Source organism: Balaenoptera borealis, assembly GCF_965194805.1.
Source record: "Balaenoptera borealis genome assembly, chromosome: 6".
NCBI lineage: Eukaryota > Metazoa > Chordata > Mammalia > Artiodactyla > Balaenopteridae > Balaenoptera > Balaenoptera borealis.
In genome coordinates, this window is record NC_138863.1 from 29,230,916 (window position 1) to 29,257,002 (window position 26,087).

General features: G+C 39.1%; 1 protein-coding gene across 1 annotated transcript in view; it reads right to left on the reverse strand.

Moving 5' to 3' along the window:
* Nucleotides 1–254: 254 nt before the first annotated feature.
* The window catches only part of FASTKD2 (FAST kinase domains 2), a 62,658-nt gene continuing 36,825 nt past the window's right edge, over nt 255–26,087 (reverse strand). Inside the window, exon 12 of the mRNA XM_082397067.1 lies at nt 255–413. Within this exon, the coding sequence (XP_082253193.1) occupies nt 357–413 (57 nt within the window). The 3' untranslated portion in view covers nt 255–356. The remainder of the gene's footprint in view (nt 414–26,087) is intronic.

Sequence of the window (26,087 nt, forward strand, 5' to 3'; positions counted from 1 at the left end):
CCCCGAGGTTCCCCAAAATCTATTCATTTATTCATTAAACAAGGCAGTGGCCTTGGCCGAGTGTAATTGAGGTAGGTTGGTCAGAGAAGGCATCCTGTGCTCCTGCATTTGCTCTGAGTTGAGATGTGAGTCAGGACGTGTCTATGGATCTGTGAGGAGGGCGGTCCAGGCAAAGACCTTAAAGCAGAAAAGAGCTTGGTGTATTTGAGAAACAGAAAGGAGACCAGCACAGAGCACAGAGCTGGGATGCGGAGAGAAGGGTAAGAGTTCAGAATGAGGCACGAGCCATACTGTACATGGCCACGGTGGATGGTTTGCATTTCATTCCTCTTGCAATGGGCAGTCCTCAGAGTATTTTAAGCAGGCAGGTGGCATGAAGGGATTCTTGGTTTTAAAAGATCTCTCTGGATGCTCTGCAGAGAACGGATCATGAGGGTAGAGATGTAACTGATAATTTTTGTTTAAATATTTAATTGCTTATTTTGAACTTTGTTTTATTGAAGTATAGTTGATTTACAATGTTTCAGGTATGCACCAAAGTGATTCAGTTATATATATACACATACATATATTCTTTTTCGGATTCTTTTCCATTATAGGTTATTACAAGATATTGAATATAGTTCCCTGTGCTATACAGTAGGTCCTTGTTGTTTATCTATTTTGTATATAGTGGTGTGTGTCCGTTAATCTGAAATTCCCAATTTATCCTTCCCTCCCCCTCTTTCCTTTTTGATAACCGTAAGTTTGTTTTCTATGTCTGTGAGTCTGTTTCTGTTTTGTAAATAAGTTCATTTGTATCATATTTTTAGATTCCACATATAAGTGATATCCTTTGCTATTTTTAATAACATACTTATGAGGCTTACAGTGTACTCAGCACTGCTTTAAACCCTTTGTAAGCTATTACCAAATCCTGTAACACCCCATGAGGTAGATACTATATCACTCACTCAACTCCACTTTTTGAACGAGACAACTGAGATTCAGAGCGATCAATAAATCTTCTGAGATCGGACAGCTGGTAAGTGTCCAGGACTCAGACCCAGGCCGCAGGAATTCAGCGTCTGGGTTCATAACCACCATGCTAAAATAGGTATACTATTCCTGCCCTCCCTGCTGACAAAGGATGGCTTTGAGCTTAAAATAGTATGCTCTCATAAAGTGCTTTGAATATTAAGAAGGATACTATGTGAATTTAACAATGCCATTATATTGTATAAATATAAACTCATTAAACAAAGCATAATGAATTGGCTGCTAATCTGTATATTGTGGTTAAAAGCAGCACTAATATTTGCAACAAGAAAAACAATTAGCACATTCATTAAGTAGAGTCCTGCTTACACATCACTCATTAACTTTAATCATCTATGAGATGCTTGAACTAAACTAACGTGTCAGCCCCAGAGTCATTAGTGCCTGTCTGCCAAAGATGATGCTGTAATTTTTAGGGTATGTTTTAATTTTACAGACGAACAAAGAACCCAGCTCAGTCACTAATTTCCCTAATGGTACTCATGATCAAGATACTGAAAATTGGGCTTCCCTGGTGGCGCAGTGGTTGGGAGTCTGCCTGCCAATGCAGGGGACACGGGTTCGAGCCCTGGTCTGGGAAGATCCCACATGCCGCGGAGCGACTAGGGCCGTGAGCCACAATTGCTGAGCCTGCACGTCTGGAGCCTGTGCTCCGCAACAAGAAAGGCCGCGATAATGAGAGGCCCGCGCACCGCGATGAAGAGCGGCCCCCACTTGCCACAACTAGAGAAAGCCCTTGCACAGAAACGAAGACCCAACACAGCCAAAAATAAATAAGTAAATAAATAAATAAAATTAAAAAAAAAAAAGATACTGAAAATTATTTAAGCTAAGAAGTTATTATCCTTCACAATAGCACCATTAACTGGATCCTAATTAATAGTTGCATTTATTTCCCTTCGCTTTTCCAAATATTATAGTTCCTATTTGGCCTTTAAATAGCAATATACATTCTTAAACCAAACATATCAATATTTCTAAGATGGTATCATTCTTAGGTCTAAGTCAACACAGAGAACTCCATATGTGACACTGGATAACCAAGAAAATTTAGGAGAATAGTTCTTAATTTTTTGAGGTATGACAGATACCTTTGAGAATCTGAGTATACTATGGACCTCCTCCCAAGAAAAATGTACTTTTAGACAATTTCAAGAGATTCACAAAACTCCTGAAGTGTATCCTTGGATCACTAGGAATCCCAGCGTAAGAATCTGTGCTTTAATTTAACTTGACTGTTTAGAAGCAACTAAAGTTTATCCCTAGTTGATGCTAAAAGCCCATCTTAAAAGATGAATACTAATAGGTATAGAAGGGAGAAGTAGAAAACTCACCGCTGAGAAAATTTGAATATGGAGTTGATATTAGATGGTTTTAGTATATTATTGTTTCTTTTCTTAGATGATATAATGGTATTTGTTATTCAGGAGAATGCTCTTATTTTTAGGAGATGTTCGTTAAAATATTTAAGGATAAAGGGTCATGAAGACTTGAATTTATGTTGAAAAGCTTCAACAAGATAAACAGATGATAGATAGATGGATAGACAGATACATACATACAAACATACATACATTTATGGACTGAATTGTGATTCCGCCCCCCCCTCAAATTCATATGTTGAAACCCTAATCACCAATGTGACTGTATTCGGAGATGGCTTTCAAAGAAGCAACTAAGGTTAGATAATGTCACAAGAGTAGGGTCTTTATCATATAAGACTGGTGTCCTTACGGGCAGAGAAGGAGACAGGAGGAGTACACATGCACAGAGAAAAGATCATGTGAGGACACAACTGGATGGCAATAAACTTCACAATTGGAGAAAATAAAATTCTTTTGTTTAAGCCACCCATTTTACAGTATTTTGTCATGGCAGTTCTAGCTGTGTAAGATAGATGGGATGGATAGATAGATGATAGATAGATAAATAGGTAGAGAGAGAGAGATTAAATATGGGGAAATATTAATAACTGAAGAAACTAGGTTGTGGGTATGTGGTTGCTACTTTATTATTCTTGCAAATTTTCTGTTTGAAATTTTTATAATAAAAATTGGGAGGGGAAGCCTCCTTGCTTTTGAGCATTTGGGGTATTGGAAAAGAAAGCATTAACGTCATTTTAAAGTCCAGGGGGAAAAGCAGAATTTACTTGGATATTCTTGAACAGAAGCTAATATTAGAAGATTCCAGTGGAATAGAAGTTTCAGAGTTGTTCTAGAAATAAGATTGGGGAAGAGGTTAACGAAAAAGGAATGCCTTGGGTTAGGATTAGAATTTTCTTAACCCATTTTAATTTCAAGTAAACTGAAACTTCTTACAGATTTTCTTTATTTAATATTTTCTATGTACAGCTATAACTATCAGCCTTGATCACTGGAGCATTAAATTTTGAAGAACCTGTTTAAAAATACTGATCTGATTTATGGCTTGCCAGAGTTTGAAGATAGTACCAGTAGATATGGCCGGAGGAACTGATGTGGAACAAGACCCTCCCACTGCAAATGTAGGATCATTGGATACAAGGAATTTTAATGCATTGCTAGGACACATAAGAAAAAAAAAAATGCATAAATGGAGAGATGTACTACAGTCCTGGGTGGAAAAACTATTAAAGATATCAGTTTTTTCCAAATCTATATATAGAGTCAATGTAACTCCAATCAAAATCTCAATCAGATTTTTATGTATATTGATTCTAAAATTTGTATTGAAGACCAAGGTTGCCAATAGTAGAAAACAAAAACAATCTATATAAAAAGAAAAAAAAGGTTGGGTGACTTGTCCTGGCAGATGTTAAGATCTGGTTATGAAGATAACATTATAGTATGTTATTGGTGTGGGAAAAATAAATAAATAAAGTAGTCCAGAAACTGAACCACACATATATTGATATATCATAGAAGGGACTTTGCATATTAGTGAAGAAAGGATGGATTTTTAAATAACTTGTGCTTGGACAATTGGCTATGTATATCAAAAATATAGAGCTAAATCTCTCACAATATAGCCAAAAAATCTTAAAATTTCAAATACAACTTTTCTTGATAAACTTAGGCTAAGTAAAGAACTTACTTCAATATGACTGAATAAACAAACAAACTATAAAGGAAAATATTGATATTTTTGAGTACGCCAAAGTTTAAAACATCTGTACTTTAAAGGACCTCATTTAACAGGTGAAAATAATCCACTCATTAGTAGAAGATATTGGCAATACATATAGTAAACAGAGGCTTAGTATGCATAATACTTTGAACTCCTCAAAGTAAAAAGGGCAACTAAGTTGATGGACAAAGGCATGAACAAACATTTCACTGAAGAGGAAAACAAAGAGTCAAAAACATATGAACATGTTGTTCCCTTATCAGAAAACAAGGAAATACAGATTGAAACCACAAATAGATGCCATTTATACTCACCAGATTGACAGAAAATGTAAAGTCATACAGTCCCACGTGTTGGCAAGGATGTGGAGCAGCAACACCTAACACACACTGATGGGAATTGGCTCATCCACATTTTCCAGTAAAGTGAAAAAATTCACATACCCTGAGGTTCAGCAGTTTACTTTCAAACAAATACCAGAAAGAAAAGTTTTCATGTGTGCACCAAAAGAGACATGCAGGAACATCCGTACAGTGTTGTTCATAATAGCAGACAACTGGAGACAACCTAAATGGTCATAATGACACTGAATAAATATCTATATCTAGAGAGACGATAGATAGGTAGATAGATAGATAGATAGATGATAGATAGGCCCCTTAATATTTTAGTTTGTATTTCCTATGAAAGCTTTTCTCTTTTTTTTTTTCCAAAAAAATAACTATTTTGTGGTACAGAAAATTTTTTCTAGAGAAGGTGATTTCTAATTCCTTGCTCTTTTTTTTAAAAAATAGATCTTTATTGGAGTATAATTGCTTCACAATACTGTGTTAGTTTCTGTTGTACACCAAAGTGAATCAGCCATATGCATACATATGTCCCCGTTCTCTTATAACCATTGTATAGCATCAGGAAATTTAACAAGGATACAGTATTTTTACCTAATTTTCCATCCATAGTCAATTATCTTAGTCAATAAAAATCCATAGTCAACAATCTTCTTATGTTTCAATAATGTATCTTTATCCTCCAGTACAGGATCCAATCCAGTAATCATGCACTACACTTAGTTATCATGTTGCTTTACTCTCCTTTAATTTGTAAAAATTTCTCAACTTTTTCCTTTTTTTCTTTCATGATATTGACATTTTTTAAGAATATTGGCCAGACTTCCCTGGTGGTGCAGTGGTTAAGAATCCATCTGCCAATGCAGGGGACACGGGTTCAAGCCTTGGTCCGGGAGGATCCCACATGCCCCGCGCGGAGCAACTAAGCCCGCAAGCCACAGCTACTGAAGCCCGAGCACCGCAATTACTGAAGCCCGTGCACCTAGAGCCCGTGCTCCGTAACAAGAGAGGCCACCGCAACGAGAAGCCCGTGCACCGCAACAAAGAGTAGCCCCCGCTCGCCACAACTGGAGAAAGCTCTCGCGCAGCAACAAAGACCCAACGCAACCAAAAGTAAATAAAATAAGATACAAAAAAGAATATTGACCAATTATTAAACAGAAAATTCTCAGTTTTTCTTTATTACATATTTTCAGTTTGAAAAATTTTTATGTTTAGATCTTCAATTAATGTGGAATTTATTCTTGTATGTAGTGTGAGCAATGAATCTAATTTTATGTTTTTCCAAGTAGTTATCCAGTTGCCATGGCTGAACACCATTTGGTTAAAAAAAAAAAAAAAAGAAGCCACTCTTTGCCCCAGTAACTTGAGATACCTTTGTCATGTACTAGAATTCTCCATGTAGGTGGTTTATGTATGAACTTTCTATTCTGTTTCATTGTTCTGTCTATTCATGCACCAGTACCATACTACTTTAATCATAGAGGCTTTGGAGTGTGCTCTGTTATCCGGTAGAGTTAGTCTTCTCTCATATTTCTTCTGTTTCAGTGTTTTTCTAAATACTCTTATGTGTTTATTTTCTCCTATTAAGTTTAGAAACTTACCCAGCTGTGAAAAAGAGCTTGTTGGTACTGGTGTTTTTATTAGGATTGCATTAAATTTATAAATTAATTTAGGGACAAGTATCATCTTGATTATGTTGAGATGATCTAAGCAAACCAAGAGACATCATTCCATTTGCTCAAGTCTACTTTTGTTTTTTGAACATTTTTGATCTACAAAAATGGCATTTTAATACAGTTAACTCTAATGAATGGAGAAGATTTATCATGCCTTTGGATAGGAGACTCAATATAATGAGGATGTCATTTCTTCCCAACTTAAAGCACAAATTTAATAAAATTCTCATCTTAGCCTCAGCAGCAATTTCATTACCTTTGATAATAATTCCAAAATTCATTTGGAAAAGTAAAAAGCCAAAGAAGGTAAGAAAGAGAAGGGTGATGGAAACTTGCTCTATTAGAAACCAAGACTTCCCATAAAGTCAAAATAATAAAGACAGTGTGGTATGGGTGCTTAGACAGACAGAGGGACCAATGGAAGAAAGTAGAGAACCCAAAATCTGAACCATAGTGTATTAATCAGGATAAGCTAATAACAAATATGCCCTGAAATCTCAGAGGTTTAGCACTTACAGTTTACTTCTTGCTCATACAGAGGCCACTATTAGTACAGATGACCACGAGGTGATTTAACAATCCAAGCAGCTCTGTCTTGTGGCTCTGCCATCTCAACATTCTTCAGGGAAGCTGAGAGATTGATCAACGAATTTTCAGTCTCATCCCAGAACTGACACAGGACACTGCTCACAGGTCATTGGTCATTGCTAGTTACATGGCCCTGCAGAACTGGAGAGCAGCTGGGAGGTTGTGTCTTTGGAGTATCCAGGAAGGACAGGGTAACCACGTATTGGTGAGTGCTAGTAATGTCTACCTTATACAGGAACTTGCATATGAAAAAGGTGACATTACAGATCAATAAGAAAAAATGGAATATGCAAAAATTGGTAATAGGTAAATTGGTTTTCATATAGAAAAAAATATTAAATTAGATTCCTATCTCACACTATGCCCAAGCATACCAAATGAATTGAAGATTTAAATGTGAAAAACAAAACTCTAACAGTTTTAGTAGAAATTAGAAGTTACTATCTTTACTAAATCTAATAAAAAAGGATTTCTTTAACAAGACAAAAAGCACCATTTATAAAGGAAAGGATTGATAAATTTGACTAGGAACAAAAGAAAGCACAAACAATGTTTAAAAATAAACTGTATACTTTAAGGAGATATTTGCCCTATATAAAAATAACAACAGATTGTATTAAGAAATTTAAGTGACTCCCTCAAATAAGTATGAAAAATAAAATTTTTTAAATTTTAAATAAAGATGAATTATATGGAAGGGCAATTCTACTTCTAGGTGCAAAGATGAATACCGGAGTATTGTTGGTATTAAAGAAAAATTAGAAACAACAAAAATGTTCAAGGATAGAGAAATGGATAAATAAAGTACGGTATATCTCATACAATGGAATTCTAAACCAGAGTTAAAATAAAAATCTAGATCCACTCATATGAATATGGAAAGGGGTTAGAAAACATGATGTTTAATAAAAAAGCAAGTTGTAGAACATGTATAGTAATGATGCCATTTATTCTGTACATTCTGAATAGCTCTATGTATCTATTCTGTGGATTGTTCATGCATATACATGCACTTAGTTGAATATAAAATCATGAAAAGGAAGAATACACATGAACTTCAAGATAGGGGTTTCCTTTGAGGGGGGAGAGGAATGGGCTTGGAAAAATCCTTCCCAACTCTGTTTAGAGTGTTTCGTTTTTACCGTCACTTCCCCATAAAAAATCTGAAGTAAACATGACAAAATACCAGCGTTTATTAAATCATGGTAGTTGGTAACAGTGTTTGTTGTATTGCTCTCTATACTTTCCTGTATGTTAGATGCATTTCTTCATAATAAGGGAAAATAAAGGAAAGCAGAAAGCACTTAGAAGACCTGATTTGTTAAATGTACTCTATGTGATCAAAACAGAGGTCCCTCATTAGTCAGAACGAATGCACAGACACTATATGCGCAGGTTTTCACAGACACTATATTCATCCATCAGAGACCAAACTAAATTGGAAGTTAAGAAGCCTGAGTTCACCTCTCTGAGACCAGGTCTTGCTTTTCCCACTGGCTTCCTTTTAAGGATACAGTAAACACTGCAGTGTTTATCAGAACAGATCCTGCCTGGGCGCTGGAAACCTTCAGAGGTGCATTTATGTTTGCAGGCCACAGGGATACAATTTAGGCCACAGAAGCAATAATTTAAATAAAGGCACCCCAATGACCTATGCAGAGTAAGCAATCTCACAAATAGTCCTATTTTATGGTTACTAATAGGCACGTGTCATGTTACTGCTGATAAGATGCTTTGAATTCCTGAGGGGAAAAAATGATTATAAAATATTATTTACCATACTTTTTTCCCCTATTTTTGGAATCAGTGGCATTTTAATAGCTGCCATAATTTTGGTTACACTGTAAAGTCACCCATAAATCATTTATGAAGCTACCCGGACATCTGTCTCCTGCATTAGGTAATTAGTTTAGACCAAGTTATGGTGAATGATGTATATTTGTTTGACCATCTGCCTCCATAATATAGCTCGCTTTCAGGACGTGGCTCTTGTTCTGTCATATCATCAGTATTCACTGCATAGGTATATTACCCAAAGTTCCGCTTCTATTCTCTGATCATTTGTATCTTAACTCCTTCCATTAAGATTTACAGAGCAGACCCACAACTAACACAAGGGAGATTTAGTTTTAGAGAGATTTAGGGGATGTAATCAAATCCCTTTAAAGATAGACTGGTCAAATAGTTCAAATGGATGTTTTTATATGTGATGTGGTTTTCCTAAATCAACAAATCTTATTATACGTTATACACCACAATAACAATGACAACTAAGACCAGGGCTCTGAAACAACTCTGAAGTTCAGGGCCCATGTCAGACATTTCTTCTGGGGAAGAACAAGAGTTCTCAGGATAGTGCTGTGACACCAGCTTTGAAACATCTTGAATTTCCTGTTACATTCAAAACTGCTTCACACATGTTGGTATAGCAGCCTTTCTTGCTCCTTGTTCTATAAGCCTAGTAAAAGTGGATTATCATGTTATTCACAAGGGGTTAGTTTGTTGAAAAAAAACAAAAAAGAAAGGGGGAGGGGGGAGTGAGTCTTATTTTCCAGAAGACTTGAGCTATAGAATACAATGTGTGTGTGTGTGTGTGTGTGTGTGTGTGTGTGTGTGTGTGTGTGTGTGTTTTAATCTGAGACTTGGTTTTCCATAATAACATTCAAACGTCACTTTGTAAGGCATTATTTCTATTTTCAATTGCCATATTGCTGTTCCTACCTTACCAAGAATTATGGGTGAATAATTCATCCTAATTTTCACTTCTCTTTATTTTCTACATTTTTTAATAAGAAGCACATATTAATTCTAGAAGTAGAATAAAGAGGCACTTCAATTCAAGAATGTTTTAGGATTTGCCAAAATATTGTGGTTTCATCATATAATTTTATTTCTTCCATATCTGGTTCTGTCACTCACAGAGGCAATGTGATAGTAACTGGGAATTCCTTTATATCCACTGCTTTGCTGCAAATTTTAGGAAACTATGTCATACTAGCTACAAATTCATTATTTTGCCCCTGTTGTTACTAGGAGATTAAAACACTATGGCAAATGTTAACAAGTAGCAAAGCAAATGTAAAACCATTTGCTCTGCTGATATCTTAATAGGCTTCCTTTGCTGTAAGGTCTCTTGACACCATAACATGATAGATATGTAAATATCACTTAAATAGCAAATAACAATATAATGCAAGTGGATCAATAATTAGATCCCCACAAATTTAATATACTATAAGATTCAGCTAAAATAAGAGTGGAACAGCAAAGTGTGATTTCATCTACTAGATTAGACCAGGATGAATAGATAAATGCACATGTTTTAAAAGTCAACAACCATAGAATCACAGGCATTCTTATGTGTGCTATACTTTTTTCTTCAAGGCCTTATTCAAATTTTACCTCTCCCCTGAGGCTTTTCCTGTTATTTCTAGAATGGTCTCTCCTTCCCTGGCTTTTTCCATAATTGTGTCATTTTATTATAGCACTCACCACGCCTCATACTGTATTGTCTTCTCACTGAGGGACGTCATAATTATGCATATTTTGACATTTCTGACATTGAGATGCCTCATAATCTGTACGTATTTAATGTGGTGCTGTTTTCCCTTCCTCTTTCCTTCCTGCACCCTCCAATCAGCTCTCATTAAATCAGTGGAACGATTTACAATTGATCAAGCCTGGCAATAGCCTTACAATCCATTTACCTGGAGGACAGGTAGCACATCTGTTGATTCTTGTATTCTCTGAGAATATACAGTGCTTACAGGATAGTGACCTGGGGGAACTGAAATTAATAACCTCAGGCTCTCTTAGACTAAGAGGAGAATTTTAAAGAGGTGACCACCATCAGGAGGAATTTTTGGATTTATATAATTGGAGTCCTAGCCAACAATTTCTCCTTCATCTCTCCAAATTTACATTAGTGTTCTAAGTCTCAATCTCAAATGATTCTATGATATTGTTTTAGTCTATACGGCAGCAAACAAATCAGACTTCACCTATTTTATGAAAGTGACAAAATTCAAAGCCCCAACTTGCTTTTCTTTCTCTAATAGACACTGTGCTGAACCATCCAGAGGCCTCCACAATCTCAGGACTGAAGCACTTATATCCCAGCTGCTAGGAGTGTTGGTTGCTGCCAACTCCATATTGAATCCTGCTGCAGAGATTGGTTTTTGTTAAAGAAAACTGCTTAACCTAAATTTGCATCACCTTCCTGGGAGCAGCCCACATCGAATGACTGTCAGAGATATAAAGGCTATGCCCCCTGCCCTAATTTGGGACCATACTGCAGAAGCACCCCAACTCCAGAGCAAGCCATGGGATTGGCTGGGGTCTTGGTCATAAATGCATCACAGTTCAATTTCTTCCTCTACTCACTCCTGATTCCTTCTCTTTCCCACAAGAGTCTATCCAGAGATTACTATCACCCAAGGAACCTGATCTGTGACAGTTGGTGCATTAGGAGTGGTCCAGAAAAGTGAGTCAAAGATAAGATTTTGGAGCTGGACCATCCATGAACCAGTTAATAATAATAACCCCTGTCATTGATGGTAGGTAAAGCGTGGATACAACCTAGCATGTGGCAAAACTTCCACTGGTGGTGAACTGGGATGGCATGCTAGCAAAATGGAATGTTGAGCCTGTCTAATAAATGAGGCATTTGCCAAACACAGAGGAAAGAGTAATAATAAGGGTAATTCATCACCAATTAAAGACTAAGTGTGAAAGCCAAAGCCTGCTTTGCAAAGTGACTCTAATCTCCTGCCACTGGAGGACAGACAAAGCTGAGAATGAAGCCCAAGACCTATAAGAACAAGAGTAGAATTAACTCCCAATAATTCAATATCTCTTGTGGCTCTGATTCACCAAGATCAAGACTCTGATTAGCAAACGATGGGACCTTGAGACTTGAGATGGAGACATCAGAGTTGATGCACTCAACAATCTTGAGTCCCCAGATGCCCTGAACCCCTCTGTGGAAGTGACCAGCTCCTCCCTATTAAAGGCTTATGTCCCCTCCTGATGGAAGACAAAGCAGAGGGAACCTGCCCTTGCAAGACAATGTGGACTCTATTCAGCATCTTCCCTGACCTCCCCTTCTGGGCACTCAAATAACTAGAATTGAGTCACAACAAAATTTGGCCTGGGAAGAGCTGGGCATGTTAAGGGAGGGATGGGGTCATAGGCCAAAGGAGCTACGGTGCCGGGACAATGTGTACTGACAGGGACCAGGAGAGTAGGTGTGAGAATGAATGCTAAGGATTAAGGGGGTGGGTGGAATATAAAGGCCGATAAGGGAGAATTTATAGGTACAAGAGTAGTATAGAATTTAACACTTGGCAAGGACCCAACTGGACAGCGATAATATGTTACTAGGAGGGTTCTCAGGAGCTTAGAGAAAGCAATGGCCCACACGAAGCGATGTAGAAATACTGTGCCATATGGTGGAAGGAAGGATTAAGAGCATCAGAAAAGTAAGCAATAATGGGTATACCAGGTAAATTTGGAAAACCCACCAGATGACTCTGATCCACAAGAAGGCCCAGAAAGCATACTACTTAACAAAACAAGAAGGAATTCACTGGTGCAAAGGGCAACAGTATTGTTGAGACTCTATGCGGCGGCCAACCTCTGTAGATCCTACCTGACTGTAGGGGATATCATCACAAAATTGAGGTCCCTGGTAGCTATGGGGCCAACCTCTGTAGATCCTACTTGACTGTAGGGGATATCATCACAAAATTGAGGTCCCTGGTAGCTATGGGGCCAACCTCTGTAGATCCTACCTGACTGTAGGGGATATCATCACAAAATTGAGCTCCCTGGTAGCTAGGGGGATCATTGGATCCCCCAAAAATAAAGATGAGGGAGCAAGTGGCACTTAGTCATCTGAAGCAAAGTGGGTGCAATTATTGCAATGAGCAGCAAGGACAGAGTGGCAGCCAAGGGGGGCTGGCCCTTGGAAAGCTGTAAGGATGCTTAGAAGAATAAGACATCCCTAGAGATGACAGACAGAAGTAGGAGCCACAATTTACTCCACTAAACTTCCCCTTATAATTGTCTCCTGGAGAAAAAGGGCCACTAGAACATCAAATGAGCTGCTCCCAGGGCATACATGAAGCAGGTAGATCTGAATGTCTGGAGAGGAAGACTGCAGTAGATGCTGTGTGGTGCCCCCCAGCTCCTCGTTTTCAGGACTGAAGTACTCACTCCCGCAGCTGCTAAGAGCATTGGCCACTGACAGCTCATAACTGAGTCCCTGCCTAGAGACTGTCCTCTGCGGAGAGAGCCACCGCACCCAACTTCACACCCCGCCCTGACCCCGGGTGCAGCCACATTCCATGACTGGTCAGTGAGGAAATAGAAAGGCCCATCTTCTTTACCCTAATTGGGACAAATATGCAGAGCTATTCTAGATCCAAATCTCTCCTTGGAATCATCCGAGGCCTTTTTTTGTGACTGTCTCACAGCCCAAATTTTCTCTCTGCCGTATCTTTCCTCTTTCACCCATCACAGATGCTGATCCCAAGAGCATCCCCCAGTAAGTTTTCTGCACGCAAATCTCTGCTCCAAGTCTGCTTCATGGAGAGCCTGACGTGCCACACTCCCCCCTCACCACAACTGACATCAGCACTTTCTAAATATATGTCTTTGGACATGCTGGAGCAGAAACACCTTGAGGAAAAAAAAAAAAAAGTATATTTCTCAATTTCGACCCCAAACCTACAAGATCACAGTCTTCATGAATGGGCCCCAAGAGTGTGTATTTTTTAAAGCTCTCTAGATGAATTCTGTTTTGTAGCTTAATTTGGGAATGACTACTACATCAAGAAGTCAGACTCAAATCAGCCTGTGATGTATATCTTACCTCATCTTCCTGTTCCAGCGTACTACAGAATGGAGAAGTGACAATGGTCAAAAGTTGGGTACCAGCTAAATAAAACATGGGAAGCTAATGTCAGTTCTCAGGAGCAGCTAGTATGTTTTTGACTATTGGACACTGTGACTATTGCAACTCATCACATTTCCTCCTTTACTCAGAAAGCCAAAGCAGGGTTTGTAGCCAACCTCTGGCTTTTAAGAGAACCTTCTCATTTGTGTTTCCAAATGTTAACTTCATCCCTGGCTGCCTCTCATTTTTGCAATCCAACTTCCCTTTCACCCCAATTTCCTCCTCTATTTCTTGTCATAGTTTACATTTCACAAATTACTGTTGGCAACCTAAAACCCATTTTTGGCTCTTGTGAGGAACAAGTGGAGAATCGATTAAATGGGGGAGAAAGAGAAAAAGGATCAAGTTCGTGCTACGAGCAGAGGCACTAGTGTATGTACAGGACTTGAATTATTATAGATTATCACGAGCTGCTTTTACCAGACTGTTATTTTAGAATGAGAATTTACCACTGAGTGTTTTTCTTAACATTGGACAGTTACATCTGCAATATGTATACCAAGGTGAAAGGGTGAGGAGGGATGGGAGGACCTCGGTTGGTGTGTACTCGTTGCCCTAACTGAAGGTTTGAGTTTCACTGTTTGTCCTCAGGCGTGACCAGGTCCCCCCTGCCTGGCATCGGTCCTTCAGACCCAGGACATTACAACATCTGTACACAGGCAGCCAGTAGGGTGGAGACGGTGGCAAGGGCAGGGCTGAGGGATATGTTTAGAAGTCATCCTTGCCTTGTCCACAGAGTGATATTTATTGTAATTGTAGATCCCTAAATTCCCATCCAATTCTGCTCTTTTTCTACCCAGTAGCCCCTGTGTGTTTTATATTAAGATTCCGTGTCATGGGAGGGAAAGTGAAAAGCTTTCTCTGGAACAAATCTGGAATGGAAACCTAATCATGTTTTTTTTTTAAGGCTGAATAAATGTCCTAAATGAAAGTGCCAAAAAGTCTGACATTACATCCCTGATTATAAGTTTTTTCTCTTCTTCTGTAGTTGGTTATTACTTGGAAGAATAAAGCCACGGTTTCCAAATGTATCAGAATTTTAGAAATACAGCTTGCACAGGTTGAACTTTATTTTTTCCTCTCTGGAAGGTAAATGATCATGATTAATAGCAATTCCACTGATGGGACTCCTGGGCCACTTGACCCACTAAGGAAAAATGAGAAAATAAAATCAAGCTAAAATGCATTTATCTTCATTTCAAGAGTATGTGTTATTCACCTCTATTTATTTAATGGTATGTTCTATCGGTCTTTGGCTGAGCTTACCTAATATTCTTGTGCCTCCTAGAAGATTTGCAATGGCCCAGCTTCATTTTAGAGCTTTCTCTGGACTAAGCTTATCATTCAACCTGGCTTCCCACCCTCAGGTGCCCTCTGGTCCTTTAGAGACATCTGCCTATGGCAGGGAAGCAAGCGTGGGCCCTGTGGTCCATACCAAAGTGCGGGGCAGAACCTCAAGGCTTCTTGTTTAAGCCCACAAAAGGGCTTGACTGTATGTTAGTGCTACCCTAGTCAGATTGCAAGAGCTGAGAAATCGGAACCCAGAAGAGTATTAGGGCACAGGATAAACTCCTTCCTTAAGCACAAACAATTTTTGAGAATATTGGCCAATATTTACCTGGTTAACCTGGAGAAAAAAATATAGCCTCACCTTCATGTGGCATGTTATTGCTCATAACAAACTTTCACAATATCATTCATGGGGTCTAATGATAAAACTGTGAAGGAGGCAGAACTGGTGCTGTCATTCTCTTTACACGACCACCTTCCTTGCCTCAACCCCTGGACACTAGTGCTTCTTGTGCTCTGATATTTATGGATTTATATTTAAGATACACAAAATAATTAACTAGTTTTATTGATCAGCCTAGTAGGGTTGCTAAAATATCGTCTTCACATCCTTTTGGATAGGATGACCACTTCAAGGCCTCAGCTTCCTCATCTTAAAAATAAGGGGTTGGCATATGATATCACTTTTAGGTGGAATCTAAAATATGACACAAATGAACTTATTTACGAAACAGACTCACAGACATAGAGAACAGACTTGTGGTTGCCAAGGAGGGGGGCGTTGGGGGAGGGATGGATTGGGAGTTTGGGATCAGCAGATGCAAACTATTATATATAGAATGGATAAACAACAAGGTCCTACTGTATAGCACAGGGAACTATATTCAATATCCTGTGATAAACCATAATGGAAAAGAATATTAAAAAATGAATGCATATATATGTATAACTGAATCACTTTGCTGAATCACTTTGAATTAACACAATATTGTAAATTAACTACACTTGAATAAAATAAATTAAAAAGAAATAAAATATATACCCTTGGGAAACTCTCAGACATGTGCACAAAGGAATATGAACAAAGATGCCTATGAAAGCATTGCCAGTAATAATGGAAAAGTCAGAACAACACAAATGTTCATTAACAGGGTAACTGATAAATAAGTCGTGATATTATGTTTTAAAAAAAGGGTTGGTATTGTAGGATTGCTTAGCATCCATCTAGCTCTAATACTCTATTGACCTATAAAAAGTCCTAACCAGAGTATAGACGTGAGCAGTCAACAGTGGAAAGCACATGCCCACAACGGGAATAAGATGTAGGAAATTCTCCCATAAACACAGAAGAGCTGTATTAACTGGACAGGTTATAGCCTGTAAAAGAAAATAAGAAATAAGGGCCTTGAAGCAGAGAGACAGCATGTGGTCGAAGCTGTTAGTGATGCCACACAGACCATCTGGTCTGGGTGATCTGTCCATAAAATTTGTAATAGTGATGGGTTAAATTGGGTATATTAGGATATGTTGGGAAAGCATGAGTGAATCCAACTGGGGGGTGACTAAAGCAGATTATGCATTTCAAGAATGAACAGACATCCATACAGGAGAAGACCTGTTACTGACCATAAGATCTGGCTTCTGTGAGAATGGTGGAAAATTCCATTTTTCCATTTACCTTACTGGCCTCCCTTCTCAGCCTCGTTTGCTGGCCTCCCTTCTCAGCCTCCTTGCTGGCTCTTCCTCCTCTATTACAAACTCTAAGCACAGCTGTGCCACAGGGCTCAGTCTTGGGGCCTTCACTCATCTCTACCTGCCATCTCTCCGTAAGTTATCACATCTAGACTCACAACTTTCAATAGCATCTACATGATGAAGACTCCCATATTTTTATCTTTAGATCTGACTGCCCCACCGAGCTTCAGTTTCATATCCAATGGCTGATTAAGCATCTCAAACTTATCACGACCAAAATAGACTCATGATCTCCTCTCTAACTCCAGACCCTACCAACCCAAATCTCCTCCCTCCCCCTGTCTTCCAGTCTCAGCACCACCTTCCATTAGATGCTTAAACCTAAAAATCTATGCATCATCTATGATTCTTTTTCCCTCCACCTTGACAACCAGTTCACAAAACATGTCTCTGCCTATCATCATATCCTGAATCTATCCATTTTTCTCCATTTTCACTGCTATCATAATCCAAATTACCATCATCTCCTGTCTAGAATACCTTAACAGTGGTTATAGTACCTCTGGTTGCCAGACACAGTATCTAGTCTGTAGGTGTAGATACTTGACCATAGCTAGGTCAATCAGATTCCTCCCCCAGGAATTTGGATCTTAATCAGGAGGATACATAGAAGTCACCCTCTGTCATATTCCTATTTTAGGAAGCTAGTTGGAAATGAGTCACAACAATACTAGCACCATCAGGAGGCACCACAAGGGTTCCTGAAGCTGAGATTCTAGAGCTCTCTTGGCATTGTTCCTCTGAAGCCTCATCATTTAGCTTTTCTTTTAGTTTGGTGAGCCACCCAGTATCCTTCCCTAGGGAAAAACGCAGTGGAAAGTTTCCCTTGGGGGTCCCTGAAGATTCCACAAATGAGCTCTAGTTGGATGCCTGCCATGACAGATGACCAAAAAAAAAAAAAAAAAAAAAAACCTGATTAGAACAGCACCAGTCCTGTTGTCAGTGAACAGGGGCTTCTGTATTTTATTCACTGCCATACCATTAGTGCCTAGTACAGTACCTCACCAATACCATACCGCATTAACAAAGTGCGTGTTAAGTGAATGATTGAATGAATGTTATCCAGGCAAAGAAGGAGAGCAGAGAGTTCCAGACCGAAAAAGCATCACATTGAGATGAAAGAGAACATCAAATATTAAAGAAACTAAAAAGAGGTCAGCCTGGATGTGGCCTAGAGAGCCAGAGGGGGATGGTTAAAAACAAAGTGGGAGAGAATACCAGTCAGTAGTCATGTACGATTATAAGCCTGGTGAAAGTGTGAACTTCATGGAGAAGGAAAAGGGTACATCTTTTTAAAATTTTAGGCAGGGGAGAAAATGATAAAAAATTGCATTCAGAAAGGACACTCTGGCTGCAATTTGGAGGTTTGGGTTGGAGAGGTGATGAAGTTCAAATAAAGAGACCAGTTTAGAGTATGCTGAAGTAATCTAGGCAAGAGGTCTTGGTGGCTAGCCTAGGGTAGAGGTAGTGTATAGCGGTATTTTGAGAGAGACTTTTAAGAGGTAAAACGATGGTGATGGAGAGCTAGCAGGTAGGGATGATGTCCTGATATCTGACTTGTCTGCCAAATGTGTAGAGATGCCATTGACTAAACTAGGGAACGTGGGGGAAGGAGCAGGTATCAAGGGAATAGCGATGAGTTGAGTTGTGGACATGATGAGTTTAGGTTTCCACAGGACAAGCAAATGTAGAGTCCAGGAAGTATCTGGGGATATATGGGTCTGGAGCTAAGGGGATATATGTGAGTTGAAGATGTGGGTTAGGTAGTCATCAGCATAAAGATGTAATGAAGACATGGAAGTAAGATTAAGCAACAAGGTAAGGTAAAGAATAGAAGGCCCAGGACAAAACCCTTGGGAGAGGAACACCAATACTTATTAACAGGTAGAAGAAGAGGATACTGGAAAGGAGTGGCTACAAAGAATATTGGAAAGGAGTGGCTAGAAAAATAGGAGACACAGAAACGTTTTAAAAGCCAAGAAAGGGGAATATTTCAAGAAGGAAGGAGTGGTTAAAAGCTGCTCTGAAATCAAGTGAGATAAGGACCTCAAGTCTGCATTGCATTTAGCAACAAGGGTATCTCTAGGACTACCTGAGAATGATTCCAGTGAAGGAAATGGAAAGGAGTCAGTAGGAGTGGGTAAAAGGGAGGTGGTGGGCTGGGGGTAGAGTAGAGAAGTGAGGGCAGCACCTCACCTAGGAGTTTGTCCTTGAAGGGATTGGAAGGAAGGCAATTGTTGGAGAGGGATTTGGGGTTGTGGGAGGGTTCTGTATGTTTAAGATGCAGGCATGTGGGCATCTCTAAACAGTGAAGGGGAAGAGACAATAGGGGATAGAGGGTAATAAACAGAAGATGGGACTGAAAGTGAAAGAGATTCTAAATGCTGACAGGCAACCCCTTCTACTTCCCCATAAACCATCTCTCATGTTTTCCAAGTAACCATTTCACAGTTTCCTACTCTCCCAGAACGCTTGACCTCCCTGCCCCCAGCCACTATCAACTGAAGATAGATAGCTTCTCCGAATTCATAGAGAAGACAGAGCCTTCAGACAGGAGCTCCCTGGACTTTTTGTATCCAGGCCCATCTTCTCCTCCCTTCGCCCGGATGTGCTGAAAGAGGTTTTCCAACTCCTGTTTAGGGCTGTTGCCCCACTTGCCTTCTCCCTCATCTTCACTCTACCTTTCAAACAGCCCCTACTTTGGGCCAAGTATGCACTAGGCTCAGGAGACACAAAGTTGGAGAAGATAACGTTCTTCCCCCAAGGAGTTCAGAGTCTACTGGAGAAAAAGATAGGTAACAATACCATAAAGTGGATAATATTGTCAGTGCTGTGGTAAAAGTCTGAATAACCCCAAATGGTTCTTTTTGGACTCTCAGATAATAAATCCTCCTAAACTTCCCAAGACTAGGCCCTCTCAATTCATCAGCCCCAACTCATCAAGGATCATCATGCTAGCCCAACAGAAAAATGCCATTTTAACATTGCAGAAGAAAACAAAAACCCAAATTCTCTCAGGTGTATTTCACAAAATAGAAACAAACCTTCCTATTTTGAAATAGGAATATACTCCTAGTATATTTTCTTTAGATAGTAAGTAAACAAAGCACCCCATTCAATTTCAAATGTTGCCATTTATTTCTTGGTAGCAAATCTTAAGGGCCATGTTCCAGTGACAGGTTTGTGGAACAATACAGGAAAATCCTCAACATATATTCAGGCTTCCCTTGGATTTAGTTTGAGAGAGCATGGTAAATATGATAGACAAAGTAATTACCACCATGTTGAGCTTGCTACATTAAGAATGAAGTGTATTCAGGTATGAATAACTGAAATGTATGAAATATTCAAATTGTATCAGCTTGAACATGACATTTGAAATATGTAGTTTCCAATGGCTTCTCTCTCAGCAATGAACAGTCACCATCTGGGCATCATCAATAAGATACAAGGGCCCCTGCCCAAATACCCCATAAAATGAAACTGATTCCAGAGAAAGAGAGCAGTCACTAAAGCAGATCCAAAAGACTGTGTGGCCGAGACTACCATATGCCCTCTCCAACATCACTATTTTCCCCATCTTCCTTTTAGTACTAGAAAAATCTGAGTTTTAGCTGAGCACTTGGCCACCCAACTAGAGACTTTATTTTCCAGATTTCCTTGAAGGTAGGTGTGGTCATGTGATGATATTCTGACCAATGGGATGAGCAACTTCTGGGTTATATCTTTTAAAAGGAAGCTGGTTGCCCTCAATTCCCTTTTTCCCTCTTCCCTTAGGCTGGAAAGAGGATGTGATGCTTACAACCTGGCTTTGACCATGCAGCAGAAGACATTAGTCCAAGGGAAGGCAAAGCAACAAGTTAGAAGAAAACTTAGACCCTACATAACTCGTGGAGCAGAATCATCTACCTACCCCAGACTTCTCATCCTCACCTCTGGACTGTTATGTGAAAGAGAAGTAAACTTCTAGCTTACATGAGTCATTGTATATTGGTGTCTTTTTGTTACAGCAGCTTATTCTGACCCTGACTAATACAGCCTGGTTCTAGATAACTATCTCTAAAAAGAGGAACCCCTGCTGGTGCATACTCACAGCCAGTGGAAGAGAACCACATATTCCATTGGAGCCCAGGGACCACCAAGACCTCTAGAGGATCACCAAGACCTAACCTGAGTCTAGATAAAGCACCTGAGACAAGAACAACCACTGAATGGGACATACCCATCTATAGCATACTGGTCTTGTAAGTTTCTGTTATATCCAATACCAGAGAATCAGTTAATTATTTTTCATTGAGGTGTTTAAGGCAAAAAAAGAACCAGGTAGACAAAGTAAAAGTGTACTTCACCCATTGCTGCCACATTCCAGCAGCCCGCCAATACAGAAAGCAATCTTGCAATGAAGGATTTTACAACCAAAAATTTCACAGAACAATTAGAAAAAACAGCCCTTTGTGTACACTGAATGGTCAGCAATATGCTATTATTTGTTCTGAGAGCTATTAGCACTGCATTCCCACACATGGTCACAGTTTGCTATTTTTGCCAGTGGTGTCCTCCACATTTTTTTTTCTATTATCCATTGAATGTTATACTAAATACATATTAAAATATAATTTTTTTCTGAAACAGAAGCTTCCATTGCTGAATTGGTACACCAAAACATTTTCATTTTCATAAGAATTAGGGTTCATTTTTGGTTATAAACTCCATAAACAAGCATCCTTTTATTGCCTCATTGACAATTACACATATCTCTACCTTTTTACCTACTGAGTTTTATGGAAACTATTTCAACCGAGTAGACATTTATCATCACAGGAGAAACTCCCATCTAGACATTAACGACCTTAGCTTTATTAGAAACCCATTTTCCACAGATGTCCAGGCATGATTTGCTCCTTTTTATCAGGAAATAAATAATATCAGGTAATAGCTTCCTGTGGCAAGAGGTTACATCTTTATTACACCCAGGGACAGAGATATCAACCAGTCCGAGAACAGCCAGATGGCTTACCCTTCTTATCAAGAAAATTTACTTTTCACTAAGCCAATTGCAACCAAGCTCATTTTTAAATAGGAAGCAGACATTTAGGGTTCTTATAAGAGGCAGCAAATATGCCATCCATGAGAGTTTCAAATCTGCACTAACACAGATCCCGAACCAGAAACCTGGGCATCTTCCTCGGCACCAAGCCAATCATTCATCAGGTCCTATTGGTTCTAACCCATCTGATTTTCTGAATCTGTCTACTCTCTGTATTTTTAATACCACCCCTTAGTGTAACTATCATCTCGTACCTGGTTCACTGAAACAACAGACTCACACCTGCCCCATCCTCCCCCCTCCTTTGTGTCACAACAGTCTTTCAAAAATGGAAGCTCATTCCATTTAGGGTAGAGCAAAATGCCTAAATGTGGTTTTAAATGTCCACCTGATCTGCTCCCCTGCCTAGCTTCCTGCCTCATCTGCTACCTCCCTCCACTCCCTGTCCCTTACCTCTGACACTATGTTTCATTTATATACTAACTACTTGCAGTTCCCTCAAATAGACCAAGTTCCCTTCTGCTTCTGTGCCTTTGCAAACACTGTTCCTTTTTCCTCTCCCCACTCCCTTCCACCTCAACTTCAGGACTTAACTGATGCTTTCCTTGCATTTTCAGCACCCACATCATCTTCCTAATGAAGACAATCCTGGTCCTTTAAGACTAGACTAGGTACCCTTCCTATATGCTTCTCCAGCATCTCAGTGAATGAGTGTTGAGTTTTACTGACAAGCAATAGCACTGTCTGCATCAACTGGTTAGTCTTTTAAGATCTTGCACAGATGATTAGCTTGTGGGGGGGGGGGTGTGGGGAGGTGCTCAGGTATGATTATTACTCACTTCTGATTCTGACATCACCACCCTCAGCCCTTTGAACTTGACAACATTACCGATATTACTAGGTGTCTCAGAATCTACAATAAACAACTGCTCATATCAGAGAACAGAACAAACAGGGGCTTAAACAAAATAGGAGGTTACTGTGCTCTCACAGAAAGGAAGGCTTAAAGCTGGACAATCAATGCAAGGTGGATTGCAGCAGTGCCACAAAGTCATCAGGCACTGCAGCTCCTACTTCTGGCTGCTCCACTATCTTTAGCATAATGGCTTCCATTCTCAAAGCCACAAAATGTCTCTGGGTCTCTAGACACCCAACCTTCATCCCAAACAAGAAAAAGGGAAAAGTGAAGGGTAAAGACAGACTCTTCCTGATGCCTTACCTATTGCCTTCAGCTTATATCACATTGGCCACCCCTGTATGCAAGAAGTATTATGAAATGACGTCTCTCAGTGTAGCACAATGACGTCTCAGATAGCATCTTATTAAGAAAGAAGGAAAACGTGAACAGTGGGTAGGCAACTAGCAGTTTATTCCACATTCAGTCTAGTTTTGGAATCCAGTCCTGAAGAAAATAATTATCCTGTTTTATACATTCAAATTTCATGTAATCTAAGAAACAATTGTTTAGCAAAAAGAGCCACAGCAGGGACTTTTAAAAACAGCACACTTCAAATATGAAGGAGGTCTAAAAAATTTCGAATCATGTACAATCTTTCAGGAACACATCTCTTGTGTATAGGGAGGGATACCCTCCCCCAGAGATCTCACTTATTCACTCCTATATTATCCACAATGATGAATGTATTACCTTCTTTGCTCCTTACATTATGAAGCAGAATTATTATTCCCACTTTGTAGATGAGAACACTGAGATAGAGAGAAGATAAGTGACTTGTGCAGAGTTACATTGCTGGCTACAGCACCAGCTTTTGAACCCAGGTTGGTCTGACGTAACCTCTCCACAAGCTCCCCCTGCCCCACCTTCACTTTGACTAATGATTCTGTCACTCCAAGGATAGAATTTCCACCATGTTGTTTGCTACATTAAGACTGAAGTGTATTCATGTATGAATAACTGAAATGTATTAAATATTCAAATTGTGTCAGTTTAAACATGACACGCAATAACCAATGAATTGAACTGCCCAGGACAGTACTCAGGCCTCTAGACTCTAATTTTTTCTAGGTTGTCTTCTTCTGTAGCGTCCCTCAGCTTTCTCTTTCCCAAATCTTTCAGTCAGTGATCTAAGCTCTCTGTCACACCTCAATATTCTTTATTTTATAGAAGTATTTTTATTGGGTATATATAAATCAGAGTTTTTCAAAGTCCAGCTCAAATTCCATGGTATCCTTAAGGCACTCCATGATTTTCCTAATGAGAATTATTCCTTGTTCTTCACTTAAATTATGCTTTGAACTTCAGTTTGAGCCCTTAATTCCTTCTGATTTGTATTAATTTTGTGTACTGGTGTCCTGTTCTAGATTATAAACCCTTTAAGAACTTGCTTTTTTATAACCTCCCACCATCTGGCCTACTGTTTTGTCTATACTGGGTATTCAACATGTGTTTATTGAATGAATGAATAATCTAATAGTATTTTAGTATCTAGAGTGTCTTCCATTAGAGCAAGAGGTCTGCACAAATAGGCTTATTTACATTTCTCCCTTCCATTCCCCAGTGCCCATCACCATGTCTGATATAGAGCCAGCACCCAAACATCTGATAAATGACAAATAAGTGACTGAATCTCCTCCTCTGTTTTACAGACATTCATAAGATCTTTGCAGTTTCAATCCAAGTCTTTCAGAAGCATGAACCCACCGGAAGCAAATACCTCAAAACAGCTATTGCATTCTTGCAAAGAAATTATTGTAGAATGTGTGAGAACATCAAGTGGGCAGATATGCAACATGTCTTAGGGAAAATGGAAGTGTGGTTGTCAAGGAGAAAAGATATGAGGACAAAAGTCTTTGAAGCCATGTCATTCACTTTTCCAAAGTAATGCTGACTAACAACCAACCACCACACTTCAATGGCATACAACAATAAGCGATTCTTACTCATGCCTCTGAGAAGGTTGATTTGGCAGCTCTGCTAATCTTGGCTGAGCTTGGCTGGGTGGCTCTTCTGGTGTCAGCTGGACAATCTCACAGATATAGGGAGATGTACTGTTGTATGGGGGTCAGCTCGCTTTCAGCCAATATAGGATGTTCTTGGCTGGAATGACTGGGCTAAGTCATCTCTGTCTCAAATGTCTCTAACAGGCTAGCACAGACATTATTACAGTGATGAAGAGGGTAAGAATGAGGACAAGCCTGATTGCACAAGTGCTTTCAAGTCCTTGCTTATGTTATGCTTACTAACAACTCATTGGCCAAAGCAAATTTCATGGCTGGGATCAGAGTCATGTGAAAAGGAACTATAAAGTTATGTAGCTAAGAAGGAAGGGTGGAGAATTGGATCCATTTTTGCAAATCTACCATAAAAGTAAAGACTGAATATTGCTTGCTTAAACCTTTTGACCCTAGCACATAATAGTAGGTTCAATAAATATTTGTTGTACAGATGCACAGATCAATGGATGAATTAATGAAGCTAGTTTATGGAGCTCTTAACAGAGACTAGTCATCAATAATTCAACTATTAACTTGATGATGCCAGCAAGAAAACATTTGTCCAGAGATTTCTACAAGATCCAATATAATATCTTACAAAAATAGAAACAAGCACACACTTATTGGGTCCATCAAGCAACTCTGGGGAGGGGTTCTCAGAATCTTTCCCTAATGAACCAGAAGTACTTTCCAAGGCATCTACCCTTCCTTAGTTATCACAAATCTTTCCATACAACTAATCTGAGTTTTTATCATAGTTGTATTAAAAACATTCTAATATCATCAATTCTTATTTTCTTGCTAAACAAAGCTAAAGCATCAGAGAAGTAGCTTTGAGCTTAAATATAAGCTCTTTTATTGCAAGATTCCTGAACCATAGCTAACTACTGACAAGGCCATGCAAAATTTTCTGGAGTTTCTAGGCAGATCTCTACTCAGGAAACTTTAATGGAGGAGAAAGTTTTCCATTGGTGATTATATTGCAGTAGAAAATTCTGAACTGCAACTCATAACTGCTGTACCTTCCTCTATATCCCTTTTATCTAATCCAAGAACAGTAAGTAGCATTTTAGTGAAATGGATTTAATAAAAAATTAATTCACCCAAGTCAAAGGGTTAGGATGGTGGGACTTCTATATTGTACTTAAAGGAAAGAGGAAAAGAGCACCCTTGTTCCAAGAAATAAACCCAAGATCTTTTAGTGAGTTCCATATGGTAAACAAGTGATAAATATTAATCATTGATAGTATTTAACTTTCCAGATTGCCTGAGGAACATGAAAATTTGTATATGTATAGTTAGTTCAATAACTAACATTTATTGAC